The 24,877-nt window shown below is 49.0% G+C and overlaps 2 protein-coding genes and 1 long non-coding RNA gene across 51 annotated transcripts in view; 1 reads left to right on the top strand and 2 right to left on the bottom strand.

Moving 5' to 3' along the window:
• The first annotated feature begins 943 nt into the window (after positions 1-943).
• RAD52 (RAD52 homolog, DNA repair protein) lies at positions 944-22,383 on the top strand. 8 transcript variants are annotated; one of them, XM_027968036.3, is made up of 12 exons: positions 944-1,041; positions 11,273-11,370; positions 12,331-12,432; positions 12,532-12,625; positions 12,745-12,812; positions 14,868-14,986; positions 15,617-15,692; positions 18,705-18,901; positions 19,047-19,192; positions 19,939-20,028; positions 20,356-20,571; positions 20,997-21,502. In XM_027968036.3, the coding sequence occupies exons 2-12, from the start codon at positions 11,290-11,292 to the stop codon at positions 21,056-21,058; spliced, it is 1,251 nt and encodes a 416-aa protein (XP_027823837.1). In that variant the 5' UTR covers positions 944-1,041; positions 11,273-11,289; the 3' UTR covers positions 21,059-21,502. The 8 variants fall into 8 exon arrangements, with proteins under 8 accessions (XP_027823837.1, XP_060269489.1, XP_060269493.1 ...); XM_060413506.1 differs by having other exon boundaries at positions 20,356-22,383; XM_060413510.1 differs by having other exon boundaries at positions 944-1,109; positions 20,356-22,383.
• On the bottom strand, positions 18,676-20,435 carry LOC132659498 (uncharacterized). The gene is made up of 2 exons (XR_009600029.1): positions 20,112-20,435; positions 18,676-19,536 (listed from the first exon to the last, which is right to left on the bottom strand). It is a non-coding gene; the product is annotated as an uncharacterized LOC132659498 (long non-coding RNA).
• Positions 22,098-24,877, bottom strand: part of WNK1 (WNK lysine deficient protein kinase 1) — a 128,784-nt gene continuing 126,004 nt past the window's right edge. For all 42 annotated transcript variants that reach the window (XM_042247675.2, XM_027968019.3, XM_027968018.3 and 39 more), the window contains one exon: positions 22,098-24,766. In XM_042247675.2, the coding sequence (XP_042103609.1) occupies positions 24,449-24,766 (318 nt within the window). In that variant the 3' untranslated portion in view covers positions 22,098-24,448. The remainder of the gene's footprint in view (positions 24,767-24,877) is intronic.

Raw genomic sequence — 24,877 nt, 5'->3', positions numbered from 1 at the left:
AGTATTCATGCCTGGAAAATGCCATGGACCGAGGAGCCTGGTAGGCTACAATCCATGGGGTCGCAAAGAGTGGGACACGACTAAGAGACGTGTGTGTGTGTGTGTTTTCCCAATTTGAAACCAGTCCATTGGCCTGGGGACCCAGCGGCAGGGGGGGTGTTTCGGAGGGCCAGTCCCCCTGCAGTCCCTGCCGGGCTCTGACGACCACAGCAGCCTGGATGCACCGGGGGCGCCAAGCAACCCGCGCAGTCCTTGCTGGGCTTGGGGCGCAGAGGTCGGTGCCGCGAGCTCGCAGGGCGCCAGGGGGCAGCAGAGGACACGGCGGCGCAGGGCATGCGGGAGCCGAGCGGCCGGCACGGAGGTTCGGGTCGCACTGCCACCTTGCTTGACGGCTCTCAACAGATGGCTCTGCTCCCATCTGCTGACTTGACTCGCGGTTCCTCTTCCTATGCCCCACAGTGGTCCGGGGAGAGTTCAGTTGGACCTACTCCGTTCCCACAGTCCTCTGCTCAGCCATCCTAAGCAGGATCGGGTTCGGGCCGCCCAGCCTCGGGGCGTTGTCGCCAAGACCTTCTTCCCATGGTCCTCTGCGTGCCCCTCAGGCCTCCTCCTCCGTTGCAGTGTCTCCGAAACCTTCTTCCCAGAGTCCTCTGCGCGGCCGTTCAAGCGCCCTTCTGCGTGTTGAAGCCACCCCCCGCTGTCGCTGTTTCTGCCAGACCTTCTTCCCAGGATCCTCTGCGCGGCAGTGCCTATCGCCTTTCGGCGCGTGGTCTCGCCTTGATTTCCTCAGGTTCCTCTGCGGATCGTGCCTAGGGCCCTTCCGCACGGTCAGACAGCCTCCGCTCGTGTGGTCACGCCCAGACCTTCTTCCCAGAGTCCTCTGCGCTGCCGTGCTTAGTGCCCTTCCGCACGTTCAGGCCTCCTCCGTCCGCGCGGTCTCCCCAGACCTTCTTCCCAGGAGTCTCCAGGCGGCCGTGCCCCAGCGAGTTTCTGCGCGTTCAGTCTGAACAGAGCCCTGTCCGCTCTGCGCGGCTGAGGCGCGTAAGTGGAGTCGCCGCCGGGCGGGAGCTCGCCTCGCGGGTCCCGGCTTAGCGGTCCCGCGCCCAGCGGTGTGTGATAAGCCGTGAGGGCGCCGGGCCGGGCGAGCGAGCGGGCGGCCAGGGCCGGGACCGCGGGGTCAGTGATGCCCGGGGCGGGGACCGAGGGCGGGTCCGCCGACGGGCCCCAGGCGGCAGCGGCTGCGGCCCGGAAGGCGTTGGCGTCTCGGCGGGGTTTGACAGGTCAGCGTGTAGTCAGCCCTTGTGGCGCTTTCAAACAACCGAGCCAGGATCCAAACACGGTGGAATCCCTCGGTCTGAAGAGACCCGCTGCGCGCCTTCGGCGCGTTCGCCGGGCCGGGCCGCAGTCGCCGCTGGTGCGGAGCGTGTGGGTCGCCCAGAGCCCCGCCAGCTCGTTAGCGGACGCGGCTCACCTGGTCCGGCCCGGGTCGGCGCTCCTCGGTCCTCGGCCGCTCGGCGGCGTTTCGTCGAGGGGGAACCTTGCTTTCTTTCTCCGTTAACTGATGGGCGTTTGGGCTTTTGCGCTTTTTGGTCTCCGAGCCCGTTTAAGGTCTGTTCCCCCCGGGGACTCACAGACCGAGGCACAAACCTCTGAAATCTAAATTCTCCCCCATCCTGAAGCTCCGGGCCCGGCTCAGGCGTTTCGGCAGCCTCGGGTCCGGTTGCTTCGGGAAGGTTTGTACAATTTTCTGTTCTCAGTGCGGCACTCCTGGACCCTTGGCGGTCACGGGCAAAGCAGCCTTCGTGTGCGGGGCTCGCTGGAGACGCCGCCAGGCCGGCCGTCCAGTGATGGGCACCAGGTGGGCTGGACATGAGCGGACGGATGATGTAGCAGAGCCGGGGGACGGGGGAGCTCATATCCAAGCAGACCTAGCGCGTCTTCGGTGTTTTGTGTGTTCACGGACCGGTCCCCTAACAGAACCAGTGCTCAGGGCGCCTGGCTGGTGTGCTGGGTGACCCTCGCGCTGTCCCTGCCGAAGTCCGGCAGGCCTCACCTCTGCCTGCTTGTTTCGGACTGTAAACCAGCGGCCTCGTTGTCCTTCAGTGCCAGTTTAAACTTTTTATTCGTGATTCCACTGTTTCTTTAGCACATTTTTTAAAAAATGATTGAAAGATTCTTTAATTCTGTAATTCTTTACAATTTTCCAGTTTCGCTCGCAGGAGATCGTGCACATAAGGTTGTGTAACAACCCTCGTTTTCCAACTACCCCTGCCTTGCCCCTTCCTCCTTCCCTCCCCCGCTGGTACCACCACTGAGCTCACTAGTGAGTCTGCTTCCCTTTTGTTGACTAGTTTGTTGTGTTGTTTCAGTTCCACCTGTGAGTGACATCACATGGTGTTGATCGTCCTCTCTCTGACTTACTTAGTATAACGCCCTCCCAAGTCCACCCCTGTCTAGAAGGTCCTGCAAACTTGATGCAGAAAGGCAGGCGTCTTTCCAATGAGCTTTGTTCAGGTGTGAGTTAGGTGCTGTCCCCTGTGAGTTCAGTGTTAAGGAATCAGCACTGTGTCTTACTTACATAGGGTGCCTTTAATTGAAACGTGCAGAGCAAGGCTTCCTACTGACTGGTTGATGGAAATGAAGCAACTGGAGGGTCCCGCTGTCAGGGACCTAGCCGTGTTTCGGCAGGAGCAGTGGCTGGGTCTTGGGTCAGCCCGTGCTCAGAGTGCCTGTAGAACAGATCGCGCTACCAGTGAGAGTGGACTCTGTGACCAGTTTAATTACTCAGAAGCTCATTCCATTTCTGTGACTTTTATCCACACATGGTATTCATTTTTAATAAAGCCCTGGCAGTTTTGAAGTGGAGAAGAGCTAAAATAAAGCTACCATTCTCTTTATTCTATAAGTTGGGTAGGGACTATGCTAAGTCCTGGAGATCCAGTCAGTAGTTAGTATACGGCCCCTGTGTTCTCAGCAGTAGAATGGATTATAGTGTTATCTGGGCTGTGTGTTCAGTCGTGTCTGACTCTGTGGCCCGCCAGGCCTTCTGTCCATGGGATTCTCCAGGCAAGGATACTGGAGCGGGGTGCTGTTTCCTCCTCCAGGGGATCTTGCTGACCCAGGGATGGAACCCATGTGTCTTGCGTCTCCTGCATTGGCAGGCCAGTTTTTATCCCTGAGCTACCTGGGAAACCTGTGTGCTGTGATGTCTGTCTAAATGCTGTGGAAATTTAAGATTAATTCTGTTTAGAGTATAGTGAGGTGTGTCAGGTTTAAAGAAAGAGAGGACATTTTGCTATCTTTTTTCTTCTTACTTAAATAATGCTTTTTCTACTCTTGCTAAATTTAAGAAAAGTTCTACAAGCGAGCAGCATGTACATAACTGAAAATAAAAAATTTTGGTATCTAGTCTTGCTAGTCTTTATCCTCATAGTCAGCACTTCACTGATCACTGAGCCTCAGTGATGCACGTACAGAGTCCATCTTACCTGTCATCTGTGGCTGTCACTTTGGTCGAGCCTCTGTCCTTTCCTCTGCTGACTGTTGTAATGTAGACTCCAGCTGTGCTCTCCTGCAGTTATTCACTGATGACAAGGAACATTTCCGGGTGAAAATATCGTATAATTCTCAACTTAGAATTTCCACTGCTCCCCCATGTTTACAGACTAAAGTTTTAAGCTTTGAAAGGTGGCTCATTCATGATAACACGAATGTGTGTGTGACGGGAGGTCCATCTGCTCACCACGTAAAAGCCAATAGACAGGCCAGGTTGCTGGAAAGGAAAATTTGCTTTGATTCAGATGCCGGCAACTGAGGGGGAGTGTGGTGGACATCTGTCCAAAGACTGACTCTGCACCCCTGCCCCCACAAGCAAGGGATGAGAGCTTTTATAGCTAGAGCTAGAGGGGGTGCGGTGCGGGCTACATGCAGAAACAGAGTCATCTCTTAGTCATCTTCAAATTGGTCATCACTGGTCTTCCTAGCATCATCTTGGTTGTTTTAGGCACAATTAATCTTCAGTTCTGGGGTGCACTTGTTCCCATTTCTTTGCAGTTAGTTCTCGGAATTGTGGCAGCTTAAGTCCTGGGTTCAGTCTGGCCATCAAGTAGTTAACTTCTGCACCTGGTGTTTTAGTATCTGTAAGACAGCTCATAGGATATGCTTCAAAGCATTACCTATAGTCCTTGAGAAAGAGCTAAAGGTCCTGACTATGCTTCATGACTACATTATTTAGTCTCCTTCAACTGTTTTCCTTTGTTTCCACATTTTTCACTTTTCTGATTAAACTTATTCTTTGAATTTTCCACAGACAAAAAGCAAGCAGAGGACATGGGTGGGGGGCAATCCCCTGCCCCCTTCAAGCATTAAACTTAAAGCCAGCAGTCCTACGCATCATGAGTAGTTATACCCTGTGACAGCATTCAGTTCAGTCACTCAGTCGTGTCCAGCTCTTTGTGACCCCGTGGACTGCAGCATGCCAGGCTTTCCTGTCCATTACCAACTCCCAGAGTTTACTCAAACTCATGTCCATTGAGTCCGTGATGCCATCCAACCATCTCATCCTGTGTCATCCCCTTCTCCTCCTGCCTTCAATCTTTCCCAGCATCAAGGTCTTTTCAAATAAGTCAGTTCTTTGCATCAGGTGGACAGAGTATTGGAGTTTCAGCTTCAGCATCAATCCTTCCAATGAACATTCAGGATTGATTTCCTTTAGGATGGACTGGTTGAATCTCCTTGCAGTCCAGGGTACTCTCAAGAGTCTTCTCCAACACCACAGTTCAAAAGCATCAATTCTTTGGTGCTCAGCTTTCTTTATAATCCAACTCTCACATCCATCCATGACCACTGGAAAAACCATAGCTTTGACTAGACGGACCTTTGTTGGCAAAGTAATGTCTCTCCTTTTTAATAAGCTGTCTTGATTGGTCATAACTTTTCTTCCAAGGAGCAAGCGTCTTTTAATTTCATGGCTGCGGTCACACCTGCAGGGATTTTGTGACGACATTGCTAGACGGTCTTTCCATCCTGAACCTTAGTGTCAAAAGTATCATTAGAAACAAGGCAGTTACTTTCTATTGAGTGTCTGTTACCAAAATCAGATCAATATTCCAGCAGAACTTTGCGTTTTTAACAGAGAGGAAGAAAAGGAAAGTTAGTCTTTTATCAGTTTACTGTTAATAGCAAAATTTATATACCTAATTAAATTTAGTCTAATCTTAATCTTACAACATAAATTTTTTTCAAAAAAATTTTATAATGAACCTTTTATCATTTTTTTTGGATTTGAATACATTAGTCCTATATTTTCCCTATCCAGAAACAGCTGTAGGACAAAATTATTACCATTTTTTTCAATAAAAATATTTTTATTTTTGTATACCTTTTTTTGCCAACATGTTTTCTTGTTTTTACATACCAAAATGCTTTCCTTATTATTTTTACGCATCACAGTTGTTAACACTTGAAACCATAACAAAACCAAGAAACAGGTAATTGAAATGTTATACCAGCATTTTCTGATTGGCAAACTTAAGATCGTACCCCATAACCTCAAAAAACATACACTTTTAATAGCATAATTTTTTTAATAGTACATGTATGTTTAATAAACCCAAACATCTTTAGTTTTCCTCTTGGTTTTATAAGAAGACAAAAGTAGGTAAATTTAGATTTGTTTGATCTGTAAGCACTTATATTTTTTTAAGCCAGTTAAGTAGAGCTTCTTTACAAATTAACCTCAGCAATATCATCCAAAGACAAAAACACATCCTGAGACATGCAGACATCCAAGCAGAGATCTCGTCGTCTCCTCTTGTTACATTTCATGAATTAGGCATTGTGATTAATCTTACCAGTTTATGGATGATAGAATAACCAAATTTACATAACTCAATTTTAAAAGGATTTTTTCCTTTTTTTTTTTTTCCTTAGCTTGAAGTTTCACAAGTAATCCAAGGCTGGAGTTCCAAGCAACATGGACTATGTTTGTATTTCAGGGACATGATAAGTGTTAACCTCAAATTTGCCCCTAAGCTTATTTTTGTTTCCTCAGGGTCTGAAAAAAGCATTTTATCAAGCTAGCTTTTCCTAACTGTATATGTAAGGAGAACCGGCTTTTTTTGAATTTTAAGAGATCCATTTTAACCTATCTTCTCTGGAGTCTAAAGAATACTTTTGCCATACATGATCAAAAAAAAAAAAATCATCTTTCTTTAGTCACAATTTTCCAGGTAAAAGTTTTCTTAATGAATTGAACCTGAATTTCCATTTTACATAAGGCAACAAGAATACCAGTCACACAGATGGAATACACACTCACATACCAATCGACAGATCTGTCAGAAACCTTCTTTGAGGGTGGCCAGTATGGAGTCGCAAACACACACTTCCCCAGAACAGTCCTCATAGTTGGACATCAGAACCAGTTGTCAAGAACGCCCACATAGCACTGTGTGTGTGAGTCGCTCAGTCGTGTCCAACTCTGCAACCCCATGAACTGTAGTCCACCAGGCTCCTCTGTCCATGGGATTCTCCAGGCAAGAAATACTGGAGTGGGTTGCAGTTTTCTTCTCCAGAGGATCTTCCCAACCCAGGGATCGAACCCGGTTCTCCTGCATTGCAGGCAGATGCTTTTCCGTCTGAGTTACTAGCACTCACAAATGAGAAGGTTGCCCGTGTGCACACCGGTGGTCTTCCCTGGTCTTAGAGCTCATCAGCTTGTCACAAATGTAAGTTTTATTCCACCAAGGAAAAATGTACGTTGGCAGCCAGTGCCTAGCAGAGGGAGGATCCTCAAAGCAAAAGGTTTTGGCAGCTACTGAACATCCCCCAAATGCCCTACTCGGGCTTGCTCACCACGAGCAGGTGGATACACCGTTACGGCCACAGCTCTCCTCTGGAAGACCCAGGAGAGCCTGGTGCCATGAAAGCACAGCAGCCAGCCGGAGCCAGCCCCAAATTGGGCGCCAAAATCTTACTGAAAGGGCGTGGAAGGTGGGGTTTGGCTGCTCACCGCTCAAAAGGTCAATAAACAGGCCAGGTTTGGTGGAAAGCTTGCTTTATTTCAGATGCCCGCAACTGTGGTGGGCAGTGGAGGACATCTGTCTGAAGGCCATCCCCCCTGCCCTCTGGGGTGCTTGGCTTCATGTTCAAGCCATTCTTTTTCCGTGAAGAGTACCCTATGTTTACAGCCGTCAGCGGCGCGTGAGCGTTCTGGGTGCTTCACATCCTTGCCAACTTTTGGTGTTGTCAGCCTTTATTTTTAGCCATTCTGGTGGGTGAAAAGCGGTGTGTCGTGGTTGGTTTTAATTTTAGTCCATGATTACTAACAATGCTGAGCACTTTCTTCTGTGTTTATTGACAGTTTATATCTTCCTTTGAGAAGTGCCTGCGCAAATCTTTTGCCCATTTAAAATTGGGTTAATTGTCTTTTTACTTTTGAGTTGTAGGAGTTCTTTATGTGTCCTTTTTATATCCTGGATATCGGTCTTTGCGGTTGCCCATTCATTTTCTTAGAGTTTTACATTTTGATGTAGTCATATTTGTCTCTTTTTTCCCCTTTAATAATTATTGGTTTCTAGGTCATAAGTAAGAAATCTTGGCTACCTCCAGGTTGTGAAGATATACTTCTGTATTTTCTTGTAGAAGTTTTAGTTTTAGCTTTTATGTCTAGGCTAAAATCCATCTCCAGTTTTTGTGAACGGTGTAAGAATTATTTTGTGAAAAATATTAAGTGTTCTGCTCATACGGATCTCCAGTTGTTCCAGCATCGCTTGTTGAAAATGCCATTGGACTGCACTGGCGCCTTGGTTGGAGCTCAGATGGCGGTTGCCTTCTGGACCCTCCTCTGCTCCAGTGTGTCCGTCCCCTCCGCTGGTCTGTGGTGGTTTTTACGTTGTTGGCTGTTTCTGGCTGCTGGTCTTCGCTGCTGCTGAGCCTTTGTCCAGCCATGAGTGGGCTCTCTCTGCTTCGGTGCGCAGGCTCCTCACCGTCGGGGAGCATGGGCCTAGCGCCTGGGGGCTTCAGCAGCTGCGGCCCCCGGGCTCTACAGCATAGGCTCGATAGCTGTGGCCACAGGCTCCGTTACTCTACGGCACGTGGGATCTTCCCAGGTCAGGGATCGAACCCGTACCTCCTGTATTGGCAGGCAGATTCTTTACCACTGAGCTAAGAGGGAAGCTCCCCACCACCCTCACAGTGTTTTAAGTATAGTAGGTCCTGAAGTCATGCAGTGTGGGTCAGCAGCTTCTTTGGTTTTCAAATTGGATTTGGTTAGTTTAGACCCTTTGCGTTTTGTTTGAACCGTCATCCTAGCAGTTTCCGCCAAAAAGTCTGGTAGGATTATGATTATGCTGTTATTGCCACATCATTTAATAGGGTACATTTTTGAGGGTGGTCTTATTAATATTCCCTTTTGCAGATGAGAAAACTGGGGCCCAGAGAGGTTCAGGAAGTGTCCTGTTTAAGTCCTTGGAGCTCTGTCCTGGACCACATTGGCCTGTGGCCCTCATAGCTTGCTTTGCCACTGGGGATGCCACACTGACCTGCAGGCCACAGCTGCCACCTCTTTTGTGGTTAAGTTTTTGTTTCTTTCTTTTTGGTTTTCATTGTTTTTAAAAATTCTTATTTTATATTGGAGCATAGTTGATTTACAATATTGTGTTAGTTTTAGGTGGACAGCAAAGAGATTCAGTTATACATATACATGTATTTGTTCTTTTTCAAATTCTTTTACCATTTAGGTTATTACAGAATATTGAGCAACGTTCCCTGTGCTGTACAGTAACTGGTCCTTGTTGGTTTTCTTGGATTACTGTGAGGTTGAGTCATTTTGTCTTGGAAACAAATCAAAATCATTCTGTCGTTTTTGAGATTGCACCCACGTACTGCATTTCGGACTTTGGTTGACACTGAGGGCTACTCCATTTCTCCTAAGGGACTCTTGCCGATGGTCATCTGAATTAAATTCTCCCATTCTCGTCCATTTTAGTTCACTAAGTCCTAAAATGTCGATGTTCACTCTTGCCACCTCATATGACCACGTCCAGTTTACCTTGATTTAAGGACCTAACTTTCCAGGTCCCCGTGCAATCTTGTTCTTTACAGCATCAGACTTTACTTTCATCACCAGACACATCCACAACTGGGTGTCCTTTCCATTTTGGCTCAACGTCTTCATTCTTTCTGGAGCTTTGTCTTCGCTCTTCCCCAGGAGCATATTGGACACTACTGGCTTGGGAAGCTCATCTTTCAGTTTCATATCTTTTTGCCATTTCATAGTGTTCATGGGGTTCTCCAGGCAAGAATACTGGAGTGGGTTGCCGTTCCCTTCTCCTGCGGACCACGTTTTGTCAGAACCCCCCACTGTGACCCGACACGGGCTGCTCTCATGCGACGGTGTCCAGGTGAAGTAGTGACAGAGACTGTGTAACCTGTTGAACCTAACCCATTTGCTCCCTGACCCGTTATGGAAGAAGTTTGCTGACCCCTGCTTTTTCAATTTTTGTTTAACACATGTATGTATTTGAAAAGGAAACAGCACTAAAATTTTCATCTTTAAAAAGACGAGCCTTGCTGCACTGTTGCTAACACGGGCACCACTCCTCAGGGGCGTTTCATCCTTTCAACTGTCTTCTCTGGCATTCACAGTCACATTCTAATAATATTGTCACTGCATTCTTTTTTGATTTAACAATTTTAGACACTAATTATTGACTAGGCCACTCTTTTTAGTGCAAGATTATAGATAAATTTATCATTTTTTAGCTGAAAGGTAACATTTTATGATCATTTAAACAGTTCTGCATTTTCATAATGTACAGAAAGAAATTAACAAGCACTCAGCAGTAGTGAACGTTTATTTAATACCTCATATGTGCCAGGCACTCTTCTAAGGCAGGTTTTAAAAATTGAAGTACAGTGGATTTAGTGTTGTGTCAATTACTGCTGTACAGCAAATTGATTCACTGATACGTATATATACATTTTTAAAATATTCTTTTCCATTATGGTTTATCATAGGATACTGAACATAGTTTCCTGGGCTGTACGGTAGGACCTTATTGTTATCCAGTCTGTATGGAAAAGTCTTACATCTGCTAACCCCAGCCTCCCACTCTCCGCCCCCCACAACCCCCTCCCTCTTGGCAACTACCTGTCAGTTCTCTGTTCCTGATTCTGTTACATAGATAGCGTCATTTGTGTCTTATTTTAAGTTCCACATGTGAGTGATATCATATGGTGTTTATCTTGCTCTTTCTGACTTCACTTAACTATGATCGTCTCTAGTTGCATTGATGCAGTTTCGTGCAGTTTCACACTTAATCTTTACAGAACTCCTAGGAAGTGTAGGTACTATTGTTATCTCCATCTTCCAGATGATGAAATGTCATTGGAGAGCTTATGTGATACTTCTCTTGGTCAAGACCTTATGGGTGATGGAGCCAGAAGTCAGCATTAGGAATGTGAGCTCTTAAACACTGTAGTGTGATGCCATGTGTGGAATCATATACTACTTGACGGTCACAGATTTGTGGCTCTATAGGTAATCCGAGGATTCATGCGCAGGTCCGCTGAGGCCCCACTTGGAATCTGCTGGGTGTGCGGCAGGGGCGGGGCCTCCCAAGGTAAGGCTGTGCACTGCCAGCCTGCACATAGCGTGGGCTCAGTCTGACACGTTGGCACTCAGCCTGGAGCTGTCAGAATCGCTGGGTGGGCTGGTTTCTGAGTCAGTCGGCCTGGGGTGGGGCCTGAACAAGGTCCCGGGAGATAACGAAGCCACGGGGACCATGGGTGGCTCAGTGCTGTGTCCTTTCTGGCCACGGGGTCTTCCGTGCCACGTGACTCTTCCACGGCATCAGGGTCCATGACAGTTCAGCTGCTGCGGCTTATGTTTCCTCTTTGACCCTACAGAGGTCAAGGTCACGATGCTCCTGTAGTTGGTGATCATAAGCTGGTTATTGGCTTTTTCCTAGCGTGCTTTTGTAGTTTTGACTTTTTCTATTGCAAGCATTGTAATTGTAACATATAACACATTCTTCCTGCAAAAATCATCTTTAGTAGCAGCGCCACGCTGGCAGAACTCAGCAGAAAGGTAGAAGCAGGCCCTGAGGGGTTCAGAGGCCTATTCGGAGACAGCCAGGCATTGAGGAACTGTGCCCCTGGCCTGTGTTTAAGGCGTGTGGAGAAAGTGACTTCATCTGATTGTAGCGGAGACTTGCTTTTCACCACTAGCGTTTTTTCAGATCTCTGTTTTGCTGTCCTGTTTATTTAGAGTCGGCCTGAACCAGCATGTCCGGGACTGCGGAAGCAGTCCTTGGAGGCCGTGGCAGCCAGCCTGCTGGGGGCAGCCCTGTGCTATGCTTTGGTCAGGTGAGTGTGTCCTCCTCCCTGGAAGGGATGAGGTTGAGTGAAAACCAAGATGGTCTGGGGAAGCAGTGTGTGCGGCGCCATCAGATACATGGAAGCTGTTATTTTCACCTAGAGACGTTATTTGGGCGTCTCTGTTGAGCTCTGAGGGAGCTTCAGCAGTGCTGGGGGCTACATTTAGATGTAAATTGTTTTTGCTGTAACATTCCAAGTGGAGCAGACTCTGTAAAAAGTCCCAGTGTTTCCTGTCAGTCCTGTCTCCATGACACTTGGATCTCTCTTTTTGGAGGCATCCAAAGTTTCTGGGGTTTATGGAGATACTCTGTGCATATAAGGGAGATTCTTGCTTTGTCCACCCACATCCTATGTGTCTGACCAGAGATCTGTGTGTATTGTTGCACTTTGATGGGGCCAGGGGAAAACCACCAAGGCCTCGAAAATCTAATCAGAGACTGGTGCAGCTCTCTACGTGCAGGAGGGGAAATGGTTGAATTGGAGGGCACATGGAAGCAAGGCTTCCTACCCTGTTTTTTCCTCTTTCACGTCTACATAAATGTCATGAGAGAGTCTGAGACAGGAAGTCTTAGTTTCCTAGTTGTGGTTGGAGAGAATTGTGGTAACACGGTAGTCACATCTAAGGCAGTGGTTCTCAGTGTGGTCCAGTGATGCCTGGGGTCCAGAGGACCTTCCAGAGCCTGTGAAATCAAAGTTATCTTCATAGTACTACTAAAGCACACTGCCTTTTTCACTCTTGTTCTCTCGTGAGTGAGGCTGGAGTTTTCCAGAGGCCGCCTAGCATGTGCCCGTGTCACTGCTCCAGTGGTTACTGGAGTGCGTGCCTGTGGAGTCCTTGTTCCTGGTATTGATAGACAGCCCACACGAACAACAGCTCATAGGATCCTCAGTATATCTGAGCGTAGGGATGGCAGGAATGTTGGTTCAGTTTCCCCTTTCTGGTTCCAGTACCAGTACACAGTGGAAGAACACCAGGCCATCCAGAACGCCCTGAGGCAGAGGCTGGGCCCAGAGTACATCAGTAGCCGCATGGCTGGAGGAGGCCAGAAGGTAGGCGAGTTCACTGCCTGAAAAGTGGAGGCCCGCGATGCTGACTGTTGGACGGTGAGGAATTTTAACGAGGTGTTTCTTCGTCTTTATTTTTTCCAGGTGTGTTACATCGAGGGTCACAGGGTCATTAATCTGGCCAATGAGATGTTTGGCTACAATGGCTGGGCGCACTCCATCACTCAGCAGAACGTGGGTAAGTGCCGCCCTCCTGGCATTGCCGGCTCCCGCCGGACACGCCACAGCTGAGGGCCGGGTGGGTGTGCCCCGTCCCCGGCAGGAGGAGCCCTCACCTGGCTGTCTTTCCCACCCTAGATTTTGTTGACCTTAACAATGGCAAGTTCTACGTGGGCGTCTGTGCGTTTGTGCGAGTCCAGCTGAAGGTGAGGGTGATGGGGGAGATGTGCGGCGGGAGAGAGCGCGGGTGCAGAGACTCTGGGCCAGAGTGGGCTGTGTGTTCACTCGGCCTTACTCAGGCGCCCAAGAGAATTTTGAGGAGCTCGTTTTCCTGCACATTTTTAAGTGACTAAGAATTTTCACCACATACAAACAGTTGCAAGGGTGCATTTTTTGGCATATTGTAAAATTCTACGTTCTAAAATAAATCTGCTACATCTTTTTAAAATGTACCAATGGATTCTAAATATTAATACCATGGAAGATGACATGCTGTCATCTATTTTTAAAAATATGTATACAAGCTACTTTTTTTTTGAGCAAGTTACTCTTTAGTCATCAGAAATTTTACATTGTCTCTTCTTAAATACATATTTCCATCCCATTTCTCCACCAGCGTGTCTTTTAAATAACGCAAAGTGATGCTTTGTTTCTTTCTGGCCGCATTGGGTCTTCATTGCTTTGCGAGGGCTTTTCTCTGGTTGCGGTGAGCGGGGGCTCCTCACTGCAGCGGCTTTGCTCGTGGTGGCGCACAGGCTCAGCAGCAGGGGCTGTGGGCTCTGGGGCTCGGGCTCGGGTGAGCAGCTTAGTTGCTCCATGGCACATGGGATCTTCCTGGACCAGGGATCAAACACGTGTCCCCTGCATTGGCAGGCGGATTCTTATCCACCACACCACCAGGGAAGTCCCCTACTGGCTTATATGATTGAAAATTTTTTATTAATAACTATTATACTTCTCTGCCTGTGTATGTTTGTGTATGTGTAAAAATTTGGAGGGGGGAGTAAATTTCCAGTGATCTTAAGGCTCTCTATTAAAACATTTCTTCTGGATTGAGTTACTGTTAATATTACAGGTGTTATTAACACACAATAGAGTCAATTGTGTTTATTTTGAAGAGACGGCAAAACTACATCAAAATATAAAATTTTATGGAAAATGCATTTCTTGATAAAGATGGATGAAGCGTTTTTTCTATTGTTAATATATCTATAGTTAATATTACTTATTCCTAAACATCTAGCATTAATTCTGTTCCGACTTATTTTTGTAAATAGTACTGGAAACCTTGGGCTTCCTGGGTGGCGCAGTGGTAAAGAAACCCGCCCGCCAATGCAGGAGACGCAAGAGACACAGGTTCGATCCCTGGGTCGGGAGGATCCCGTGGAGAAGGAAATGGCAACCCACTCCAATATCCCTGCCTGGGAAGCCCCATGGACAGAGGAGCCTGGTGGGCTGTGGTCCGTGGGGTCGCAGAGAGTTGCGTGACTGAGTGCACACACAGAGACTGAAACCCTAATTCACATACACAGGACTGCAAAGAGCTTCATTACAGTGTGATTCATTTCTCTGACTGCTTCTGAGTTATATTTCAGGATCATAGTGTTATCATCCGGTTATATTCAGCTCTCTGTCAGCTGACAGCTTGATCAGGCCTATCTTTGCTTTTGGTGGAAGCTGAGCAGCATATTCTACCTGACTTGTGAGAGGATTTGCTGTCCAGTCATTAGAATCAGTTAAATATAATATTTCAAGTTTTCCTTTTTCTTGGTGTCCCAAAGGTTTTTTCTTGTTTTTAACTTTTTCATATTGGAGTGTAGCTGACCAGTAATGTCAATTTCAGGTGTACAGCAGAGGGGATGCCGTTTTACACAGGCACCCGCTCTGTTTCCAGTTGTCTCCCATTTAGGTTATTACGGAAGGTTGCGCTGAGTTCCCTGTGCTGCACAGTATGGCCTTGCTGGTTATTTTAAATACAGCAGTGTGTACATGTCCATCCCAAACTCTGTCCGTCCCCCACAAGGCTTTTCTACTGTGCGGTAGACTTGGGCTGGGTTAGACGTGTGCCTTTTTATGTAAAGAGGGAGAGAGAGAACTGTCTTGACACTGAGCCCTGGCACGTGTGGGCACAGATCCAGTCCAGGAGGCGGCCTGGCAGGACTAACGCCCAGTCTGAGCAAGACTGCTTGATGACGACAAGAGCAGTGAGGGATGGGCTCTAACCCCTCACGGTGGGGCCTGAACGCCTTTTCTGCCCCCAGGATGGCTCGTATCATGAAGATGTGGGCTATGGTGTCAGCGAAGGCCTTAAGTCAAAAGCCTTGTCCTTGGAAAAGGCCAGGAAGGAGGCAGTAACAGATGGGCTGAAGCGGGCGCTGAGGTAGGCGGGCGCCAAGGTGGGCCAGCGCCACTGATCTCAGGGCTGCTTCCAGAGCTGTCCCCGGACCCCCAACCCTCAGCCCCAGGCGGCCGTCTCCTGCTGCCTTTCCCCGCTTCTCTTTACTCCAAGGCCCTCTTGGGGAACATGAGGTAGGATCCTGTTCTGTGCTGGACTTTGCCTTCCCCACCCCTGCCCTCCGCAGGAGCCCACGGGTTGCTTCCTCACTGTCTGTAACGCACCTGCACTGTTCTTATTTGCATGTAACGTAATTAACTTAATCACACAGAGCAGGATTTTGATCTTGTTGGGGCTTCAAGATGCCTTTGAGAATTGAATTACTAGAAAAAAATACAGGTAAAACTTGGTTTAAAAATTCGCCTGTAGGGGATCTGAGCCTCTCAGTACAGAAGTCTAGTCGTGAAGGTTGTGCCCGAGCGCGTGTGCTCACGCACTGGGGGTCGCAGCGGTCCCTGGGAAGGGAACTTAGCCCTGGAGCTTGGGTTCCGCAGCGGGAAGGGCCAGCGGGCTTTGTGAAAGACTGACTCACGCCCTATGCTCTGGAGCAGGGATATGCGACTGTTCTGCTCACTGCTGTGTTCTCAACCGGCTTCCACTCTGTTTTACCCTTAGAAGTTTTGGGAACGCACTCGGAAACTGTATTCTGGACAAAGACTATCTGAGGTCACTGAACAAGCTTCCACACCAGGTACGTTGGAAGTGGGGATGGTGACTGAACCCCTGTATCTGAGTATGTGGTGATGGAAAGGGGTGCGAAAGGCCGGCTCTGTAGAGGGTCGGGGACGTGCACTTCCACCGTCTTTGAACATAAGAGCTAGCAGGGGCCAGTGGGCTCACTTACCACCGAGGATGATGAAAGAGTCCACGGTGGAGAGGATGTGCTCGGCAGAGGTCTGAGAGATGGGAGCACAGGGCCCTCTCAGCCCGCTGCCATTTCTCTCAGACACTCAGAGCCTCACCGGCCCAGCCTTCCGCTCTTCTGCAGCTCTGCGTCTGGAAGGGCTGGATTCCCGTTTGTGTGGGTGCGTGTCATGTGACCTGCGCCCCTGCCTTTGGAGAGTGGGGTCTGGAGTCCAATGTGACCTGGACTGGTCGGGCGCGGGAATGCCCGTTGCCTGCTGAGTGTGGCTGTGGTTCTTCAGGCCCCTGAAGAGCCGCCACCTGCCCGGCCACCTCCCTCTGCTGTACTTCAGGGGTCTTTTTCTTGTGCTGCCCCTCATAGAGGTGTGTGTCAATTGGCAGAACTTCGTTTCTTTCTTTCCTTTTTTAAAATCTTTTTAATCTATTATTAGACTCAGTTTGCTATTAATAACATTGTTTAGGATTTCTGCGTCTGTATTCATGAGGGATATTGTAGCTGTGTTTTGTAGTCGTAGTGAGAAACAGATAGCTCCCCCGGTGGTGCGGTGCTAAAGAATCCGCCTGCCAGTGCAGGAGGGCAGGAAGGGCCCTGGAGAAGCGAGCGGCAGCCCCCTCGGCCGCTGCCCCGTGCCAGGCCGCTGTCCCATGCCAGGCCGCGAGCAGCCCGCCTCCTCTGCTGTTAACTTAGTTCTGGTGTCACGGTGGCCTGGGTGCTGGCTCCTCTTGGCTGGTCCCTGGAGCTCTTACAGGGGTATCCGTCTGTTTAGTTACCTTGGTGTTGCTGCGAGGGAGGGCCTGGAGCTTCCTAGTCAGCGATTTTGTTGACATGACTGTATTTTTTCACTTTTTTTAAAATGAAGTACAACATATACACAGAAAGCTGCGAAAGTCATACAGCCTGGTGAATTTTTGGAAGTGAACACAGCTGTCTACACCCCAGATTAGGGAAACAGGACATAACCAGCTCTCTAGAACTTTTCTGCCCCCCCCACTCCATTCACTGTTTCTCTTTTTTTTTTTAAACTTTGGGCCGTGCTGTAGCTTCACTGCTGTGCTCAGTATTTCTCCGGTTGCGGCGAACGGGGGACCCCCGTGCCTTTTTGCACAGGCTTCTCACTGCGGTGGCTTCTCTTGTGGAGCACAGGCTCAGCAGGTGGGGTCTTCCCGGACCAGGGATTGAACCCGGGTCCCCTGCATTGCAAGAGTTGATTGTTTAACTACTGAACCACCAGGGAAGGCTGACTTTTTTTCTTTTTAAAGTAACTTTTTTTTTTAGTCTTTTAGTCAGGTTTATTCCTGCTTTTAAACTTTATATAAATGGAATTGTATGGTTTGTGCTTTATAAAAAGTGTTGTGTTAAAAAGTACAGCATAGCTATGTAGACAGTGGACACGTGATAAATGCTCACCTGGATGAATTTTAGGGCAGACACACCCACGTAGGCAGGTCGAGCATCACCTCTCCCGGAGTCTCCGGGTGTGCCACCCCGCCCCGTCACTGCTGAGGAAAGTTCTGGTTGTTCTTTGCTTTTGGGACTCACATTATGAACTGTTCTGTGTCGGGCTTTCACTCCACGTGTGATTCCTCTGTGCTGAGGGTAGTGGCATCTTCTGTGACACGGGTCTACAGTCGGTTTTCCCATCCTACTTAATAGACGCTGGAGATTTTCGTAGCTTTTGGCTGAATAGGGCTGCTGTTAGCGTTCTTGAGCCTGCCTCGGTGCACACACGTGCATTTACTGTGGAAATTATTAGCGAAGCTCAGAGGGTTGGGCGCATGCTTGGTTTTAGTAGGTTCTACTTACAGTTGTCCAGTATGGCACATAGCAGTATGTGAGTTCCAATTATTCTGTATATTCAGCAGCATTTAGCTTTGTCTTAAAATTTTTTTCAGTGCTCATTTTCAATTTTTTTTGTGGTGGTAAAATATACATAAAATTTACCTTCTCAGACATTTTAAGGGCGCAGTTCAGTTGTACAAAATACACTGCTACCATGGGGCGCTCGCCACTACCACCTATGTCTATAGCTCTTTGCTGTTACAAAACAAATCCTACCCACTGCACAGTGACCCCCGCTCCCTCTCCCTGCAGCCCCGGCACCACCATCTGCCTTGTCTCTGCTTCTCGCTACCCTCGGTGCCTCTTGTCAGTGGAGTCCTCTCTTTGTTCCTGGCCTGTTTCACTGAGCATACCATCCTCAAGTTTCCTAGCATAAGCTCATTTCCCCTAAAGTTTCTTTTTTTTGGCAGCGGCGTGTGGGGACTCAGTTCCCTGACCAGGGATTGAACCTGGGCCTTTGGCGTGAAAGCCTGGAACCAGGAAACTCCCTGCAGAAGCTCAGTTCTTTTTGACTGACTTACTTCCCAATGTAGATAAGAAATTTCACAGTGTAATTTTCATTTTCAGGTTATCTTTACCCAAATGTAGTCGTCTCAACCTGATCCTCCGTTATTCTGTGAGCCTCACATTACTGAGTGAGGCTTCGCCTCTGGAGCACAGGCTCTGGGTTTCTGTAGTGTGACTGATGATATATGATCATTTCCATAGGAAAGTATGTCAGGCCCAGTTGCCAAGGAAAGATTGAAGTTAGATTTTACAGAGCTTTTTGCCCTAAATAAAAACTGAACTGTGACTCCTCTGTATGAAAACTGTGCTAGCACAGAATGGCACAGGAGGAAAATGGAGTGTTTTACTCCACGTAGAGTTGGAGTCACGTGCACTTGTGGATCCTTTGTCTCAGCTTCTCAGGACCTCGAAGGAATGAGGGCAGAGAGTTGTGGAATGCGTTCAAGGAAGGGGCAAGAGCAACTGAAGGAAATTATTCTCTCCCTTTATTAGCCGCCTCTTGAAGTGGATTTAACTAACGCAAAGAGACAAGATTTTGAACCATCTGTTGAACAAGCCAGATACAGCAGCTGCCAGCAGAATGCGACCCTGGAGCCCCCTAAAACCCAGGAGGCGACCTCTCCATGCAGACGGAGCCACTTGGCTGGACCCCACACCGTGACGCAGGGGGCCACGGAGAGCAGCTCCCGGTACGGCCGCCTGCCCCCTCCGCTCCTCCCTCCACTTGCACCTTCTCAGCAGCACGCAGGGCCGTGAGCCCCCTTGGCAACTGTGTGCTGCTGACCAGGTAACTCGGAAACCCCCCCCCCACGCCTCACTGGTCTCCTGCTACAGAAGCCTGGCCCCCGGCACCGCGGAGAGTGAAGCCACGCTCCAGCGGAAGCTCCGGCAGCAGCAGCTGCAGCAGCAGTTCCGGAAACAGATGGAGAGACAGCAGCAGGCTGCCACCTCTGCTCTGTCCTCTGGAAGGACGGACCAGGGTAAGAGGCTGGGGGCACCTCTGCCTGAAGCGGCAGGTTCGGTCTAGACCAGGGCTCAGCACACACGGGTCCAGGGCTTCCAAGCGCCGGGTCCTGCCCTGCGTTTCCCCCTGGGTGAAGAACAGACAGCCCCTGATGTCACCAGAGCTGGACTTCCCCGGTGCCAGAGCCTCCTCGGGCCTCAGTCACTCTGGCCACCCGGACATGAGCTCTTTGTAAGGCAGAAAGTTGGGTGTGCAGGTGATGGGGCTTCTGGCAGCTCTTTCTCCATGAACTCGTGTTTTTTTCAGAGTCCAGATTCACTGGGAGTAGTAGAGACAGATTGCTTTGAAGTCTTCCAGAGACTAGAAACAAAGACAAAACGGATTTTTCCGAGCTTCTCCTTAAAAATTTCTAAGATTCTGAGGACTTGGTTCCTGTTTAGTTCTTTAAAACTCCCCTCAGCACTGGCCAGCTGAGATTAATGAAAAGCCCACAATGGATTGTGCTGGGGCTGTTCTTAGTAAGAATTATTATTCTGGGTCTTTAGCTTCCAACCCAGACTTTTCAGTTTTTTCTCTAGTTTGATGAGAAGAATATGGTGTTTTCAGCCCTAGTTTATATAGAGGAGTAGGTGGGACTGGGACGCAGGGCCCTGAGCTTGGTGCTGGCTCTGCGGGGTGTAACCGGGCAGCTCTACACGCACCCCTGAGGCTGCCCAGCCCCCCGATGACGACAGAAGCTCAGGCTGCCCCCTCTCTCTGCAGCACAGCCGCCACCGGTGCCTCCTACCAAGCCCAGCCTCCCCAGGACCCGCTCACCTTCAGAGCCACTCACCCAGACAGACCTGCTCCCAGGTAAGCGGAGCCAGAGGTGTGATCTAAGGCCCAATCAGTAAACATGCCAGGTGCCTGTGAGTCACTGGTCACCACACACTCACCTCAAGAGGCACAGGGATCTTCACTCCCGTTGGTTCTGCACCAAGGGGATGCGAGTGGCCCGACGCTGGGTTGACTGCTCGCGCATGTGCAGCTCCTCTGCTGCGTCTTGGAGAAGCCTGGTGTCCTTCCATAGGACCGGGGGAGAAACTCAGATGCCGTCGTGGGGCCCTCACCATACAGAACCTTCTCGTGACCTGCTCTTTTCTCTTGTGTTACATTTTCCCATGACTGCTGTCCTTGCAGACAGTCTTGAAATGTGGGACATGGCTATGGATGCAGAGGACAGCGTGCTCAAGACCTTTTCGAAACCAGAACCACCGGAGACCCCTGCCATCTCGGTCCTGAAGAACCACATGGAGACCCAGAACAGGATCCCACCAAGCCTTTGCCACCAGAATCCACAGGCACAATCTGGACCCTGGCACCTCCAAACTTCCAGCCTTAACCAAGACACCACAGGTACAAGTGTTTTAGGAGCAAACACCAAAGGGAACCTGGGTGTGTGTGATTCACTGAGTTTTAAAAGCAGAATGACATTCCATTTTAAGAAGTCTGGACTCCTGTCAGAGGGGCAGCAGTCTAAGAACGTGGAGGACAACTAGTTTAAAAGCCAGAGGTTCCCGTGAGGTCCTGACCTGAGGGCTAACTCTTCAGCTCAATTTAACAGCTGTGGTTAAACGCAGACCCATCACATTTTCTCTTGCAACTCGGTCTCATATTAATGGAGGGATCTGTCCTCATATAACAGTTTTCATTCGTGGGCTTTTGTGGTTTAAAGTAGGTCGTGCAGGACTGTTAGCTGATAGCTTCTGGATTGTATCAGTTGTTAGTTTACTCCTGATTTTAAAGTCACTGCAGCCACATCTGAACAGTTTCCTCCACAGGGAATTGTGACTCCTCTAGGAAGAATCAGGACATGAAGAAAAGGAAACTGGACCCACCTTAACCACGGCTCAGGGCACCTCCTGAACTGTCCTGATGGGACTTCATTTTGGTCATGAAATGACTGGTCCTGCCTGAGGAGTGCACTCTGCCTCAGGGCTCTACCTGCTTCATCCTGAACTCTGCTGGGGGACTCAGCACCTGCTCACATCAAGTCGGGCATTTGGGAAGCTCTGTAGAGACTCGGTGCCTTTTCTTGGGCTCCTCACTCTTTATTCCTAAGCTATTGTGTTAATGAAGACAGAAATCACCTCAGCCTGTGGTGCGTTCCTGAGTGACCGCTGACCTCTTGCTGTGGGGGCCCCCCGTTATCTAACGCTGCCATGCAAGATTGCAGTCTTCATCACTATTGTTCATCGGCTCATGAAACTACTTCCCTTTTCTCCTAAGACCAAAGAAAAGGTATTTTTAAGAAAGCAAAATTAAATCCTACCCTGTAACAATGTAACAGGCATGCCTCTTCTTACTGCACTTCACTTTTAAAAAAACAAACGGAAGGTTTTTGGCCACCCCGTGTCGAGCATTTTAATGATTTATTTTTTTAAGATACGGTGCTAGTGCACACTTCCACCAGTGTCCTGTGAACAGTGTTCATATGTATCCGGAAACCAAAACTCTGATGGAAGCAGCCGTTTACAGTTACAGTCCAGAGGCAGCTGGAGCCCAGGCCTGCCTGTGATGTGGTGCCCGGGACAAGGAGCCCCAGCAGGAGGCCTCAACCACCCCAGCATCCCCGACCCCTCACCTGAGCTGCGGAAACTTCTTCTGCTTTTGGTTGTCGTCACCACTATCCTCCTTGTCTGCAGCATCTTAGTTAAGGTCAGAATCACTGTTTGAAAAAGTTTCTGGAGATAGGAACCCAGTTATACACTGCACACAAGTTGTATCAGAGCTAATGCGATCACGAAAAGGCACCTACTGAAAATGAATCCCCACAGCTCAACAAAACCAAGTTTGGTTTATCTGAGTGGCTTCATCACATGTCCACAAGCAGGAAGTGCAACCCGCAGTGCCAAACACAGGAGTGACGGCTGCCAAGAATCCCCAAGGTTTGAATTCAGTTTATTTTTTTTTAAACAGTGTACATTGTTAAATAATGTAAGGAAAACATTTATAATTCAGAAAGATTTTTTTAATGTGGAAAAAGATACTCAAAGTATACTATTAACACGAAAATAATTTAAACAGTTCAGTAGCACTGGTTCATTCCTCTAGGCTTCAGTTATTTCATCCACAGGAGGGGAAAAAAATCAACAGTAAATAAAACCAGTTCTTACTTTCCATGTGAGTGAAGAGACCTCAAAATCATTAAACCAAAGTGACAAGACAGTCGTGCTGCACTTGGCTCCCTCCTTTGGTACAAAGTCCTGTCTCCTCTGTCCGCGTGTCCGTTTCCCATTTCCTCGGCACTACTTGTTCTGTCCTTACTCTTACCATTTCTCGAGGATTACAGGCAGAGAAGAAGTAAAGTTTCAAAGCAAAGCTTGGAGCACCTGCCCTTCTCATCTCTTACCTTCCTAAAAACCTCAGCTTTTATTTGCATCTTTGGGGCCTTGGCTGACTTAATAAAGAAAACGGCCAATGAAGGACAGGACAGCCAGGCCCTTCCTGTCATGGGAGATTCCTGGGATGGGCCACTGACGTGGCTCAGAGTCGAGAGAAGCAGCACCCCCAAATTAGGAGTCCTAGCTTCTTGCCCCATCTTCTGGGAGAATAGAGACCCCCAGAACAGGCAATGGGAGAGGATTTCCTGAAGTTTCTGAAAGTAAGAGAACTGCCCACCACAACTAGGCACAGCACTAAGTGACACTGGCGGGCTGCAGCTACTACTTGGGGGGAGCCTCTCTCTCTATGAGAATACCCACTTTCGTTCTAGAAACAAAGGTAGCCAGGGGGTTAGGACCCTGCAACCCTCTGGACATTATATAGGAGTGAGGAGGGACAAGCAGCCGTTCCTACAGTGCTTATTTCAGATGTGGGGCCACTTGCCACAAACTGCAGGACCCCACGTTGAGAAATACACGGTACATTTGCACCAAGAGGAAAGCAAGGCAAAGTTTTTCTTAGAGCAACTTTCTCCATCCGAGACATTTCACTATCACATTTCCCAACTTAAAAACTAGCCACCACCCCCTTCCTTTCTCTTCAGCCATTTCTTCTCAATCTTCTGTGTTCAAGCCCAGCGCAGGTAAGTAAGGCTTAGGGCAGCCGCTGGCCAAGCACCGCGTCTTCACGCACGTCTGTTCTGCAGCCTCTCGTCTCAGCACCGGTCGCGCCACGCTCAGTCTGGCAACTGCCCGATCTGGAGACAGCCTCCCTCCTCACTTGTCCTGAAACAGTTTTCTGCTTTAACCACTGATGTCAACTTAACTTCTCACCCTGCTCATCTTACAAAACTGTTAAATGACTTGAAAAAAATACCCTTCCAGTTTCCTTACAACACAGTCCACTGCTGGGTCACACGGACCCACGCGCTCCTTCCACACACCCTCGCTGACCAGGGTCTGACGAGAAGCTGGTGCAACGGCAGAAGCGATAGAAGTCCAAGGCACTAAGCATCCAGCAAGCGGTACTGGGAGGACGGAAGTATTCAAGTAGAGTGATTCGTACAAGTTTACATTCACATTTATTTGTCTAATACAATGGAAATACAAAGGAGAAAAGTGAAATCTCAGTAAGTGAAGGACAGAGCTAGCCTTTTAAGCCTTTCATATTTTACTCTTAAACTACTGTTGTCCAACAACATTTATACATCACAGTGTTTCCACATCAAAACTGATGGCAAAGTTACATGTCCGCAGGGAACTTAATTTTTTTCCTAATTGCTAATGCTGCAGTCAAAGCTGCGAGTATCATTTGCTTAAAGCACTAATGACCTATTGTAAGAAAGGGCTGAAACCTCCATCCCTCCCCTGGTGTCTTCACTGGGTTCTAAAGGTTGGTTGGATTGGGGTGGGGGGTAGGGGTCGACAGGGTAGGAGAGAGCCCAATAGTTTAAATTTTTTGTCTTGTGGTTTATATTGAGGGAGTAAGTAAGGGGTTGGGGTGGCTACCAAAATGAAGAGCCTCACCACCTGAAAATACAGACAGCTCTGCTTTTCCAGAGCTCTCTAGGAGCCTTCTGACCAACCTGACTTCCCAAGAGCTCACTGCTGGGTCTGGGCAACGAAAAAGCACACACAAGACAGCGGCCCTCTCTCTTCCTCCCACTCCAGGCGACGGTGAGGGCAGGGGAGAGGACCCACTCCAAGGGCTCTAAGTGGGATTAAAACATTCCTTTCTGGCAAGAAATGACCAGTTAAATGCAGCACTAGTAGTTGGCATACAGGCTACGCCCCCCGACCCCCCACATTCCATCTCCTGCCCCCAAACCTGCCCCAGGATCGCCTCGGGTCTACGTGGTCCGCAGGTTGGAACCTGGGGGGTTGCTGATGGATTTCTGCAAGTTGCTGATGTTGAAATTCTGTAAGGAGGCTGTTCCCACAGACTGGAACTGGCTAAGCGGCTGGGGTGCTGGGCCACCCGTCCCGCTCCACTGCGTGCCAAACGGGGGGGCAGGGAAACCGTACTGCTGAGGGGGGCACATGGACTTGGGGAAGTGCCCTAGAGAGGTAGCTGACACTGCAGAGCCGGGGGCAGAGCCGCCCAGGTTTGAGGTCATGGAGACGCAGAGCTGACCGGGCGCGGAGAACTTCCTTGCCATGCCAGGGCCCTGGGGAGAGAACAGGCGGTGAAGCCGTGCAGGTGGGACGGGAACAGGGTGGGGGAGAGTTTTAGGACTGGGCTGCTCTGACCTTACAGGGTCGGGGGAACAACCCGCAGA

This window comes from Ovis aries, chromosome 3 (genome assembly GCF_016772045.2).
Source record: "Ovis aries strain OAR_USU_Benz2616 breed Rambouillet chromosome 3, ARS-UI_Ramb_v3.0, whole genome shotgun sequence".
Classification (NCBI taxonomy): Eukaryota; Metazoa; Chordata; class Mammalia; order Artiodactyla; family Bovidae; genus Ovis; species Ovis aries.
The sequence above is the reverse complement of the archived record's forward strand: the minus strand, read 5'-3'. Positions and strand labels throughout refer to the sequence as shown.